Raw genomic sequence first — 14,775 nt, forward strand, 5'->3', positions numbered from 1 at the left:
AGAGAGATGGTAGGCATCCACAAGGCTATATAGAAGTTGACTAGAATCCTGTATATTTTTGGATTTGAAGAGATTTAAAGAAGTGGTTTCATATGGTATGCCTTCCCTCAATGGGAAGCAAATGTTAAATTCATGGGCAACTTATAACAAAATATTCCCACTAGACTGGAAAAATTTAGCTACAGCAATATTGGAAGCTATCCCTCAGTTACAATGGAAAACCATGGTGGAAAAAGGAAGCTAGAACCATAGAATGAGGTGGCGATAGAGTTATGGAAATTTCCCAAGACCAGCTTCTCAGTGAAAACCAGTGTGCTGATTTGCAAGGATGGTATAGATTAGATAATCGTTCCTTGTAACCCTGTTGTATAGCAGCTTTGAACGATTGGGACAGGGTTGAAGAATCAGGAAAGAGAACTGTCATTTAGTAAAATCATACAAGGCCCAAAAGAATCCTTCATTGATTTTTTTTTTTACAAACAAAGACTTCTGCTGTAAATAGAATGATATCAGATCCAGAAGTTAGATAAATATTCATTGAATCTTTGGCTTTTGTAAATGCTAATACATAATACAAAATGGTGATTAGGCCACTAATGACAAGATCATCATCTATAGATGATTGGACCCAAAATATAGCTGATACTGCAACTCATATTTATGATGCTGCTTTGATAGTAGAAATAATTTATAGAAGTTTTAAGAAAAATCAAAATGTCATATGTATTAATTGTGGTAAACAAGGTCATGTGAAAAGAGATTAGAGGCAAGGTATTCCTAGAAAGGATGATTTTCTAGAGGTATTCTGAACAGAATGCCTCAGCCTTTTGGAATATGCAGAAGGTATGGCAAAGGTTGGTATTGGACTGAATCCAGATCAATGAGGGACAAGTAAGGTAACCCTTTGCCAACAGGAAACATGCTAAGGCTAAGGGGCTTTTTTGAAGGCCACATTATCAGATTTGGCACAACCTGTCAGGATCAGAGAAACTCATCATCAGCTAAATTAAGAGACTTAACACATGCTGTCCAAAACCATGCTACTCTGAATGTGACCAAAGAAAAAAGCAATTTCTATCGATATGACCAAAAGTTTGGAGAGAACAGTAAGCAAGTATTTTGTCAAACTACTATAAATGATGAAAGACTAATATTAAAAATATATAATAATGGCATTAAAATTTAGGATTTTGTAGACAAAGGTTTAGATGTAACAATAATTTCACCAAAATTTTTGCATCCAGATTGACCTCTTCAGGAGATATTTTTTCAGGTTCTTGGGATTGGAATTTTTCTCAGGTAAAACACAGTGCAAGATTGGTTGACTGTATAGGGCCAGAAGGACAAGAAAGAAGATTAAAACATGTTAAAGGTATGACTGTTGGTATCTAACCAGCTTTTGGGCCCTGTTTATGCACACTTTGACTGATCTGCAACTGTTCTTGATAATACCTTTTAATATTTCTCTCAGAAGCACTGTTTATTTTATGACTTGTTTCTGAGATTGGAGGAATGTTAGTAGGTATTTTCCATTGCTGCAAAAAAATAGTGTCCTTATAAATTCACTACTATGTTAGCCACATATGGTTTTAAAGTACAAATCAGGAGAAATCAATTGCAAACTCTTAAAGACTTTCAAAAGTTGCAGGGAGATATTAATTGGCTATGACCCACAGCTGGTTAAACAAATCAAGAACTAAGCAATTTATTTCAAACCTTACAAGGAGATAAATACTTAAATAGTTAAAAAATATCAACTGAGGTATAAAGAGAATTGGCTCTGTTAGAAAAAAGTTACAGTATGTACATGTGGATCACTTAGATATAGAACTTGGTTTTATTCTGGTCATAGTATCCTCTATGCAGTTTTGTACAGGAATTCTTACTCAAAAAGAAAATAATGTCTTCAAATGAATTTTTCCCCACACAGAGTAAAAAATTTAGAGACCTATATAAAAAAGCTTTTGAATTGCTTCTGAAAATAAAGTTGAGACTTCATCAATTAAGAGGAATAGACCCATCAGATATTGTGGTAACTTTTACTAATGCTGAACTTTCTTCATTATGAGCAGCAGATTAGCAAGCAGTTACAGAAAGATCTATGTTATAATTGCACTTATGGATTAAATCTTACATATATAATCATAGTCTATATATATATATGTATATATATACATTTTTCTGATGTAATAATAGTCATATTGAATACTAACTAATTCTACAAATGGGGTTCATTTAGCTTCCTTTTTTGTTATTTTAGGCTTGAGTCTGAAGCAGATAATTAGGAATTAAGCTTATGCCTCCTAGATACATTTAATAGACATAACCTCTCTGAGATCTACTGCATATGACATTTAAAATATTTAAGTTTTCTGCAGTGAACCATGACCATTCCTAATAGTGATCTTCAAAGTCTCCAAAAGGATGCTGGGACCCTGAAATGATGAATCCATCCAGATTATGGTAATGCCACTAAGATGACAAAACACCACCTACAAATAAGCTTTGCATTACAAACTGCTCAGGACAATTATAAGTATTTAGCTAGGATAGTCCAGCCCCTTAGACTACTCCAACCAGTACTTCAGATAAAACTTGTCCTCTCCCATCAAACTGAGCCTGGACAGCAGCTAGCTCTCTCAGGACTTAATTTTTATCTTAGTTTTTTCAGGGTCCTTTAAAGATGCTATCACCCACAAACAATAGAAAGTAATTTTAAGGACATGATGCACATTCTCAATTAGTGGGATGGGAAGTTTTGGGTCTTTCAAAGGATGTTTGTAGTCATTTATTTGGGATCGTTTTAGAAGTTGTTATTGATCATGATCAGGGAGTTACCAATAAAGCAAATATGATATTTAGCAGCATATTTAAAAAAATTATTCTTTTTCTCTTTTTTTCTGATTAACAATAGATAAGAGCCTAGTTTTATAATGATTTAATGTTTACTTGGTGTGCTAGGGAGCAAGCACTACAAGAACAAATTTTAGAAATGAGCATTCAGACAAAAAAGAAAGAAAGCTGTGGATTTTCAACTGTTCTGCTTTGAGGCATTTCCTCTCCTTAATTCCAAGTATCCTCTCTCATCCTCTTCTGAAAAGACTAGACAGATCCTCTAAGCTTAGTAGTTTCTGCCACACACCCAGAGGTAGAGTTTATATTCACAACACTATATGCAGTTGGGGATGTTTGGTTATTATATATGTTATTCTATTTTACAATCCTGGATTTTGATAAAATACCTAGATTGAATTTAATTCAAAGACAGTATTCTCAAAAGATTTTTAGTTTTTGAGATGAGAGGAACTTGTCTCAGGAGTGTATTGCCAGCATACCCATCTCTTCTGCTTTGCTTTTATTTACTTAGCTAATGTCCACACAGAATGTAAATTGACAGGCCTTATTTTGAGTGGTTTGAAGTTTTTTTCTGATAATGTCTGCTTTTATTTTGTTACTGACACAGTCAACAAAAATAGACATATTCATCTACATTTCATAGCAGAGATCATTATAAAGATGCCTGGAAATTAGAGCTACATCTCCTAAGGCTTTTAGTATCAATCACTTTTAGCAATATTCCTGAAAGGTCAAGTCTGAAGCGTTCAATAATATGATCAGTGATGTAATATTTATATAATAAACTCAAATTTAGTGTTTTATTTAAAATTGATAAGTGAAGGTATTAATGTTTAAAATGTGTTAATTCATAATCTTTGAGAGAATGTCTATCACCTTGTAAAATTTCTTTCATTTATTGCAATCATATTATAAGATTTTGATTGGAACATATTATCAAATTTAGAAAACCTCACATATTTTTCAATAATTCTGATACAGGTGATTTACATTTTTATAATTCTAGGATCTAGGTATCATTTTTTCACTTTTGATTAAAATTAGAAATCTGAAACTCAGATGACATCTGATAAAATTTATTTGTATAAAGTTTTATATTTTCTATATGTACAAATTATGTTAAAATACTAAAATTTGCAAGCATTTTCAAATCATTGATCTACAGATAATACTGCCATGGTTGTGAGTACAACATTGAGTTTAAATGAAAAGGTGATCACACAAATTTGTGTGTTAAATGATACCCTTTTCAGGAAATTGGTTTATCTAAGAGCTCAATCAATCAGCTTTTAGAAAATAACACTGTTCTAAGACTATTGTAATTGTTCTCCCCACCACCACCAAAAAAATCCACTGTGGTGTATGCTTCTGCTCAGCATGGCTTCTAGTAATCTGAGCACACTACTATGTCCAAACTCATCACTCTTGAGCTGTGCTCAGATATATTTGAGAGCCCAAAACTTTGGCAGTATTTACTTTACTGTATTCCTTGCTGTGATGATCTTCAGGTGACAATACATTACGCATTTCTATTTACTGGGTATGATTTAATTAAATAACTTTCACCAGCTTTTCAGTAGATATTACCATACTGTTCTCAACTAGGTATGACTAAGACCAAAGTCATGCTGGCTTCGTATGAGGTGTGATTTCATATCAAATGGTCCAATCTACATAATGCCCATTGGTTCCTACCATCAAGTATCACTCTTGCTTTATGATGAATATTTTCTCATGATTTGAATAATTTTATTCTGCTTTAGACTAGCGTTCTAATTTCATTTGAACTGAAGTCTATTTGTGATGATTCAAGTAGAAGGCCTGCCTTGCAAAGAGCATGTACTCAATGCAGTACCTGTGGCGTTCATCCTTCCTAAAAGCTACAGAAATATGTCTCCTACTGTGACATCTAATGCACCTAAGAGCTTCTTATGAAATAACCCATTCATTATGCCTTTGTAATTACTGTTTTCTGTATGAGGAATTTTAACAAGTCATGAGACTTTGAATTGTGAATCTAAGAAAATTATATGACCCTAACTTGCTGCAGCTCACTCTCCTATGTTTGCCTGTTCATGCATTTCAGGAAGCCTGTGATACACTTTAGTTCAATCTTTATTTTCTGTGGGTTGATCAACATGCTAACTTATAGATCCTTAGTATGAATGTCTCTGTCACCAATTCAGCACTTAGAATTCAGAAAAGGTATGAAATTGTATAAGACTTAACAAGAAACATGCTCTTTTCCATTAACAATTTCATCTTAGGGAAGAAATAGTGTTATGTAAACCATCTCTTCTTCATTTGTTTTATGAATTGAAAGTATTACTCTCACTCAATTTCAACAAGAACACTTTCTTCTTTTATTGTAACATGGTTTCTGTCACCTTGTAGGAATAGAGAGAAGCTCAGTGAGGAAAGATTGCAGCAGGGCATGCTGGCAGACACATGAAATATTAGCACTGGGAGTCAGACTCAGATTTTGAGCTTAAGGTTAGCATGAGGCAAGTGAATATCTCATTGTCTAAAGATTGAGAAAGCAACAACACAACAAAACAAATTCAATGATGGTCTTCTCTCTAAGGTATTAGACATACAGGTATAAAATATTTTTTTAAAAAGTTAAATTATTTGGGAGTCCCCTGTGTGATTACCATTAATGTATAAAGAAACTACCTTGGCCTGTTGATAGGGCAGAACTTGGTAGGCAGGGAAGACAGAACTGAATGCTGGAGAAAGGAGTGCAGAGAGAGATGCCATGGAGCCTCTGGAGATAGATATGCTGAAATTTTGCTGGTAGGCCATGACCTCGTGGTGACCATAGATTAATGGGGATGGGTTAAATTAAGTTAGCCAGTAAGATTCTAGAGCTAATGGGCCAAGTAGTGATTCAATTAATACAGTTTCTGTGTGATTATTTCAGGTGTAAGCTAGCCAGGCATCTGGGAGGAACAAGCTGGCTCACCTTGCAACTGTTAAATTCATGAAGGTAGATTAAAAATTGACATCAAGATAGTAGAAAATGTTCTGTCAATATGTATATTTGAAGTGCCGTATACTAACTCTCCCTTTAGTGTTTATCTCATGGTCAATTAACACAAGATTTAAATTGTCTTACATTTTAATTTTTCTGGCACATCAGTTATCTTATGTTTATTTAGTTATATCATCAACTCCTTTTTTAAATAAATAAAAACTGTCACATAATTTTCAACTTTTCTTCAAATACACAATAAAAAATAGTAACAATGCAAAATAATTATTCTCAATGGAGTACTGTCATTGCCCAGTCAATATTACTTGGGTAGGTGTCAGAAAGGTATATTTGTAAGATACATCCAAACCTAGTATATTTTAGTTAGACCTTCAGGTGACTCTGATACTATATACAAGGAACTGAATTCATGTATTAGCTTATAAAAGCATTCTTGAGTAATCTGGCGGATTCTTTGTGCGTGTGTGTTTTCCAATTTTAATTTTTTAAAAAATTAATTTCATTTTATTTTACATACCGACCCCAATTCCCACTCCCTTCCCTCCTATGCCCTTTCCCCAGCCTTTCCCACACCCCGTATCTCATCCACACCTCAGAAAGGGCAAGACTTCCCATAAGGAGTAAAAAGTCTGGCACATTACTTTGAGGCATGACCGAGGCCCTTCCTGTGTATCTAGGCTGAGCAAGTTATCCCATCCTAGGGAATGGGCTTCCAACAGCCAGTTAATGCAAAGGGATAAATCCTGGTCCCACTGCCAATGGTGCTCCTTTATTATTATTGTTACAGTATTGTTGTTGCAGTTGTTGTAGTTATTTTGCACCTAGCATGCATCATAATAATGACTTTCAAGGAAGGGCTGGGTTTACAGCTCAGCAGAATGCTTGACTGGAATTCACAAAGACCTGAGTTTATACAGCATTACATGAAGCAGTGAATCGTGGTCCACAACTGTAATCTCAACACTTGGGAAATAGTTGGCAAGGAGTTCAAGGTCATCCTTCCCTCTGTAGTTAATCAAGGCTAGTCTCACTTATATGATTCTCTGTCTCTGTTTCTGTCTCTCCATGTGTCTCTCTGCCCCCTTTCTCTATGTGTGTGTGAAAACTGTTTATGACATTTTCATACATTGTATTTCATACAATGTATAATAAATTATACATTGATAATGCTCAATTCCTTCTACCCTCTCTCTTTAATGCTTTGAAAATGGAATAAAATTAATTTGTAAGTGTCATTGCTCACACCTGTAATTCCAGCACTTAGGGGAGTACACAGAAAGATAAAGAATTAAAGGCTGCCCAAGAATTTTAGTCAGTTTGCAGCTAGCCAGAACTTCACAGTAAGATACTGTTTCTAAAAAGAAGATAAAAATTAGGAAAGAGCACCAAAAGGTGATTCAATCAAATAACATATACTGAACTGGAGAATGAGATCTCATATCAGAGGTAAATGAGATATTTGGAAACTCTCTGTATTATATATAGAAAAATGATGTGGCTGTTCGTAAAAATACAGATGTGAGCACATGCTCTCTCACATGTTTATATGGAAGTGAAGGTCAAACTAAATCTATAGAAACTACAATAAAGGACTCTAGATTACTTTGATAAGAATGGGCACTTTCACAGATTAATTCTTCCCATACATGAACATGGAATTTCTACCTTTTAGTGTCTTCATTTCTTTCTTTCTTCCATGTCTTAAAATTTTCACAATAGAAGTGAAAATTTCTTTTCATTATCTAGGTTCACTCCCTGGATCATTTGTGCATGCATGCATGCGTGCATGTGTGTTTTTAGGAATTGCTTCCCTAATTTCTTTTTCAGCAGGTTTGTCTGTGATATATAAGAAAGCTACTGATTTTTGGTGTGTTAATTGTGTATCTTGACTGTTAACTGTATGTGTTCAGTACTTTTAACAACCTTTAATAATTTTTCTAGGATATCCTCTGTATACAATCATGTCATCTGCAAAATAGAAAGAACTTTTAGTTTTTTCCCTGTTGTTACCATTTTTTTTGTGATGTATTGTAGCTAAGATGTCAAGCACTATATTGCACAGAAATGGAGAGAGTGGACAACTTTGTCTTATTCCTGGTCTTCATGGAAGTGCAGAAATACCTCAGGGATTTTTTTCTATTTAGTATGATGCTATCTAGATATTCTTTATATATAGACTTTGTTATATTGGCATGACTTCTGAATGAAAATCCCAGTAAAGGTATCTCCCTACGAACCTATAGAGTAACTATATATTTAAAAGAGAATTATTACAGTAGCTTTTCCCCTCTTGTTTAGGGAGCACAACAATGACTGACTCACATTGGATGAACTGAGAATCTGATATTTACTAATGTCCACAAAGGTAGATATCTCAGCAGTTCTGAATGGATACAAAAGGCCTAGAGACTCTCTGGAGAAATTCAGGGTTCCAGTCTATGTAGGAAACACAAAGAATCTGGTTCTAATATCAATGAAGGAATGCAGCAATGAAAGCAACAAAGTAAAGAAAGTTGCCAGCAAGAGTGAAGGCAACACGCAAAAGTAATGCTTTCGTTCTCCTGTTTATTGTCTATGCCACTTTTGGGGGTGCTACCCACATTTATGATTGGTCTTCCCACTTCAAATAATCTGATTGAGAAGATCTTTCATAAGCATCATTAGCATCTTGCTTTAAGTTGATTCCAGAACCAGTCAAATTAATTTAAAATCCAGTCAATGTTAACTGATTGATTTCTGATTGGATTAATGCCCTGCTCCACAGGAAAGAGGTTCATTGATGGTCCTGTGATCCTGGCCAAAACTCCATGACTGAGAAATCATAAACTCCAAGATGCAGACATGCCACTCTTAGATCTTTACCCAAGGGACTTTATCTCAACACATCACAAATATTCTTGTGCATCATTGCTTAATGAGCAATATACAAAGTAGATAGGTTATGAACTAATGTAAATATCTAATAACAGAAAAATGGAAAACAAACTTGTGTCTTTACCCCCCCAAAACTTATATTATTTTCAAAAAAATAATACTTATTGAGATAATGATAATCAACAAATAAAGCCAGTCTCAGAAAAATGGATATATGTTTTTCTATGTGTAGATTCTAAGTTTTACATAAATGCTTAAAATAAAGTATATACACATGTTACAAAAATTGAAATAAAACGGTCTAGAAGATGAGAAGATATTAATAGGAAGTGGAAGGAATGAGAGATGAGAGGAGAGGGAGGCAGGAGGATAATAGGCTCAACATACCCTATAGATGTGCATGAAAATGTTTTCCTGAAACACAATACAATAGACAATGATTAAATACAATAGAATTTTCAACTGAAAGAAAAACATGCAAAACATAAACTAATCACATAGCCCAGCAAAACAGAAACAAAAGATGTGAATCTGTTTTTCTTCAAAAAAACATTAGTGGAAATGAAGCTCATTGGATGCTTCACATCATTCATTCAGTGAACACAAACAAAACTACCATTTCTCACAGAGTAGAATCAAATCTTAGGAGATCACCAGTTTGAGGACCACAGGTAGATATCAGAACATTCACGCACTTCTGGAAAGAACAAAATGCTGCTGCCAGTCTGGAGAACATCTTGGTACTTTTTTTCAGTTTTTCCATAGTACATTACCAATTAGGCCAGAAATTTTGTTTTAAGAAAAATGAAAATATTTGAGTAAAACTTATTTAGATCTGAATATTTAAAGCTATTTTATTCACAACACAAATGCGTAAAATGGAATATACCTACACAACAGAACAGTTTCATGATATGAACAGTATTGTCATAGGTGATTCGATTAGAACATCATTGAAGGAAGACAGTCAGAAGGGGCCACACATTGTGCAACTCCACAGAAACAGACATCCTCGAAAGTGAATTATAGCAGAGATAAGGTATATATTAGTGGTTGTTGATGGCTGAGGTCAGGTGGGAGGAGACAGGTGATCAATTTCAGGCAGATGCTACCTTGTAAGGTGATGGAAACATTAACACTGACTGTTGTGAGGGGCCCTCATGTCTGGTAATACACCAAGAGCTAATGAAACCTGAAACGCACATGCTGTATTGTATTTTAATTATATCTCAAGATGTTTTGAGATATTTACTTCAGGATACTCTCAAGGTAGAATCTAATGGAAGTAATGTAAAGTATAAGCAAAAGTTGACCCTCACCTTGAAAAAAATGAGAAAATACAAATGCTTCCAAGCTCAAACAGAAGACAGCACAAAGTAGTAAACACATAGGCAACATTGCTTAGGGGAAGGAGTGAGCTAGAAAATAACTGGGAAATATTGTAAAGAAAATCTCTCTCTCTCTCTCTCTCTCTCTCTCTCTCTCTCTCTCTCTCTCTCTCTCTCTGTGTGTGTGTGTGTGTGTGTGTGTGTGTGCTAAGTGATGTATTCATGTTATATTTTTCCAAAGAATTTATTTGCTATTGTTTGTTTGAGAATTTTATACATGCATGGAACATATGCTGATCAAAGAGGTCTCTGTTTCCTCTTTTTCAACTACACTATCATTTTTTATCCTAGCTTGTGTTCTCTTTTGTTCAAAACCCTCTAAGTCCATCTAGTGCTGCTTATATGTGCATGAGCTCAAACATCTTTTACTGACACATGGAATGCCTTGAAGAAAGCAGACTCCACTTCTTCTAGTAGCCATTAATTGCCTATAGCTACTCAGTGAGGCATGATTTTCTCCCCTAGCCACACTTGTCCCATTTGTGTGTATCATTCTATTTGTGCAATAATTTAAATAAGAATGTCTGGATTTGCTCTTTTCCATCTTCCTCTCGAAGAGGCAGCTTCGCTTCTGCCTCTCTTCCCACTTCTCTGCCTCCCCCCTTCTCTCTCTCTCTCTCTCTCCCTCTCTCTGTCCTCCCTTCAACCTTCCTCCTCCATAACTTCCTCAATAAACATTCAACCTCACCCTGCATGTCGTTTCTATCCATGTTTCTGTCTTCTGCCCGCCCCGCCATTAAAAAAAAAAAAAGAAAAAAAAAAAGAATGTCTGGATTTAGACAATTTTCCAGTTGGCTTTCTGTTCCATTGATTAAACAGTAACTCAAACTTGGTGTTGGTGGATTTACTTCATATACCAGGTTATATGCCTTCACTGAGGGAAGTAAGGTCAGGAACTCAAAGGGGAACTTGAAGCAAAAGAATATGAAGAAACTTTATTTGCTGTCTCACTTGATAGCTCATATTTAGCTAGCTTTCCTATACAGTCTTGCATCATCAAGTCAGTGAATTGTGCTCCACACTGTGGGATAGAGGCTCCTACAACAATTAACAATCAAGAAAATTCTTCTTTGAAATACACAGTGCAACTCAATAAAGTCAATTACTTGAGACTAACTTTTCAGGTTTCAAGTTGACAGTTAGTGCTAACTGGAACAAGCATTTTAACACCATATTCATTGAGCTTATTGCAGTTTCCCATAAACACAGAAAACTGTAGAATCAAGAAGAAAACATGCATTTAAAGAAATCTGTACCCTCAGGCATTACCCATCCACTATAATGATAATACTTCCTGGAAGGATTCCCAAGGCTCTAAGTTCTTGGCATCATTATCATGAACTGCAGGATTGACAAGAATGTTATAGTTTAGAATTACTTTCTGTTTTCAAAGTTACATTTTGTAGATCATTACTTAAGGACCCTTGGGAGGATGAAAATGAACTAGTCAGTGAGTGGAAAGGAATTTATTTGGCAGTATTTCAGACTTCTCGCTGACAACTTGGACCTTCGTATCAAAATCTTTTTAATCTCCACCACATACCTCTTTTCAATCTTGGAGGAAACTGTTTGTTCCTGGATTTGATTCTTTTGCCTACCTATGCTTTCTGTCACTTAGCACTGTGGTCCATTCAGGGGTGCTCTATTCACCTGCATCTAGGAAAATTGTTTAAGAGTACAGTCCATTTCACACTGTCTTTAACAGTCCTTCAAATGTTATCATTATATTCACTTAGTATCCATCAAAACCTTATGTTTTTAGGCTAAAAGGCTTTTTATTTTTACTTTGTACATACAGTAGCCAATTTTTATTGTTATGATGAGATACCTGGGGTAGGCTACCTTCTAAAATTATGTTTATTTTGATCACAGTTCTGGAGGTTCACAGGCAGGGCACTGTCATCAAATGGGCTCTCTTGAAGGCTTCATGTGGATAGTATTGCAAAGATGGAAGGATTACAAGCAAGAAGTGTAGATCACGTTTACACAGGGAGCTAAGGGAATCAAGAAATAGCTACCTTTCTCACAGAACCCTTGAGAACTCGGAGACTCATTCAAGAAAACTTCCTGAATTCTTCTGTAGGCACACCCCTAGTGAACTAATGACCTTCCTTTTATTGCCAGACTGAGGAAACTAGCTTTCCACATATGAATGTCTTAGAGTAGGGGGGCAAACTCAGTATCCAAACTCTAAAATATATATTAGCAGCATAAAACAGAAAGTAAGACATAAAGAGAGGGAGCAAGGGAGAGGGACAGCAAGAAAAGTGAAGGAAGTGGGATAAAAGAGATTGCATCAGTGTTCACAGATGAGGACAACAGGCTAACATTTCAGTAGTCTACATGAGCATCAGTACTAAATTTTAAGCTGTGGCCTACCACCATGATTCCCATAGACGATAAATGGTAACAAATGAAATTAACAACTTTGCTGGAAGAAAAATGGATCTCACTTAATGAAATGGAAACTAGGTGTTTAGATTTTAAGAGCATTCAAAAGAATAATGCTCATTTTTTCTTACAATGAAAGAAAATTTCCCCTTAAATATCCCATATGCAATTACTGTGAACTCTAAAAATCATTACGCCTTTTCTCTCTAAACGGCAAGAGTAAAATGAAAGTGAGGTTCCCAGTTAGGTGTCCCATGGTGCAAAACTGAGAACAATTTGGCCGTCTCTTAAAAGGTCCAACCAGGGATCACCATGAGTCAGCAAGGTTAATTTGTACACACGAACCCGTGTACATGCAGCATCCGAGGCACGATTGCTGTTAACACTCACGTTGCACTTGATGGAACTAAGTGTTCAACAAATGCAATTATCCCTACAATGGAATAATTTGGGGTGTAAAAAAATGAGGTACATGCCATAGCAAGGATGGGTGTTAAAAATCTTCCAACCACACAAGACTTCCACACATAATTCTATTCAAATTGAAAGACACAGAATTGCAGAGAGGGTAAGTGCTGCGGCAGGAATAGATAGGAATGTGTTTCTGGATTGAGGATCACACTACACACGTATTTGTAAACATTTAAGAATTGTACAATTTATAAGGCTGAAATATAGATACGAATGAGTAATATACACATCTCACATTGGAAAGCCACTGGGAACTGTGTACACATTGTCTTGAAACAATAGCACGTGTGTGTTCTCGGCACCCTCTCTCAGCCTCGTGCCCACAGCCAACGGTCCTCCCCTTGGCAGGTCCTTGGTTGCCGGAAGCTGTGAGGATGGGCAGCTCCCTGGGTTCGCCCCAAAGATCATTACCTGCTCCTGCCCCCAGGTCTAGACCTCGTTCTTCATGGATTCAGCCAAGCCCTGGCCCTAAAATCCAGCAGAACCTCCACAAGCCCCAGAGAGTGGCGGGGACCTGGAGGCGTTCCTCCATCAGACTTCCCGCAGATGCTGCCCGGGACCTAGATCTCTCCAGCGCCTGTATGAAACAATTGCTTTGGAGTTTACACAAGCCTGGATGGACCAGCAGCTCTGTGACAGTCAAGATTGCCCTTCCTGAAAGTAGAGCCAGCGCCTTGAACTCTCTAGGAAATGGAACCCACTCTGCAGAGGGTCCTGAGAAGAGTCCAGACCCCTGTGCTAAGGAGACGGTGCTGAAGGCTCTCAGTCAATGTAAGAAGGGGAGGAGGCGGTTTGATGGACCACTGTGGTTCGAAGTCCCAGAGGTAAAAAACTCAAGACAGAACCCAGAGAGCAGGCCCTCATCTGCCTTCAAACCCTGTATAAAAAATGGAGTGGCAGTTTCCTTTGTTCCCAAGCCAGGGCGTCTGAACCAAAGCCCCAATATCTATAAGATGAATACTGACCTCAAGACGAGCATCCATGCGGCCATGCCAGCAGTATCAGAGCCTCACGTGGAAAGCTGGGAGAAGACCCAGGCCTCCTGTGATCCCTCTCTTACTCCTGTGCCCAAGAGAGGAGCTTTGGGGGTTACCTTGGTGGGCAGGGATTTCCAGCCTACTATGTCCAGTGACTGCTAATTGAGTACTATCATCCCCTTTGGAGACTCCAATTTATGGACTTTCATCCCCTAAACCCACATTCTATCCTGTTTGGGACTTAATACTTGTTCCAACTCTCTATATTTTGACCTGCCAAACCCAAACCATCTCTCTTCCCCGTCATGATCCTTCTGTCTTTAAACCCAAACCAGCATCGCTGAAAGGTGTCACACCTCCCCTATTTGCCAAACTAATATAAGCATTTACTTATTAAAGCTGTATTATCAACGAGAAGAGCTTTTCATGCACATATTTTCCAGTAGCACAAGAGCTAACCTAAAAGCCCTTTACTGCAAGCTTCTCCATTTGAGATCCTTATCTTTAGTCCAGTTAAACTAGAGGGCAGAAAATAGAGAGAAGATAAAACATGAAATCATAGGGAAGAGTATGGGATGTAATCTAAGGAACAAGCATTCATTAAGGAAAAATGACTAGGATCTGGTTGATACTTTAGAAAGGCGATTCTGGTTGCATTGTGGATTACCCAGAAGCAGCATTGAAGTATAAGCAAGAGAAGTTCAATACAGTGTGTCAGCCAAGCGTTGAGACTTGGTGGGTTTGAGAGAACTATGCAATGGGATAACTGTGTCCAGACAGGGCTTGCTGTGTTGAGGGTTTGCTGGTGCTCTAGTTGATAGCA

The 14,775-nt window shown here is 36.7% G+C and overlaps 1 protein-coding gene across 1 annotated transcript; it reads left to right on the top strand.

Annotated features, from left to right (window-relative positions):
* Positions 1–13,349: 13,349 nt before the first annotated feature.
* Positions 13,350–14,244, top strand: Pom121l12 (POM121 transmembrane nucleoporin like 12). The gene has a single exon (XM_005372483.2). It carries the CDS (start codon positions 13,350–13,352, stop codon positions 14,112–14,114), a length of 765 nt encoding a protein of 254 aa, XP_005372540.2. The 3' UTR covers positions 14,115–14,244.
* Positions 14,245–14,775: the final 531 nt, after the last annotated feature.

Source organism: Microtus ochrogaster, unplaced genomic scaffold (genome assembly GCF_000317375.1).
Source record: "Microtus ochrogaster isolate Prairie Vole_2 unplaced genomic scaffold, MicOch1.0 UNK9, whole genome shotgun sequence".
NCBI lineage: Eukaryota > Metazoa > Chordata > Mammalia > Rodentia > Cricetidae > Microtus > Microtus ochrogaster.

Excerpts from the sequence above, each read along its gene's own strand:
- Pom121l12 (XM_005372483.2), top strand. The coding sequence starts at position 13,350 with ATGGGCAGCTCCCTGGGTTCGCCCCAAAGATCATTACCTGCTCCTGCC.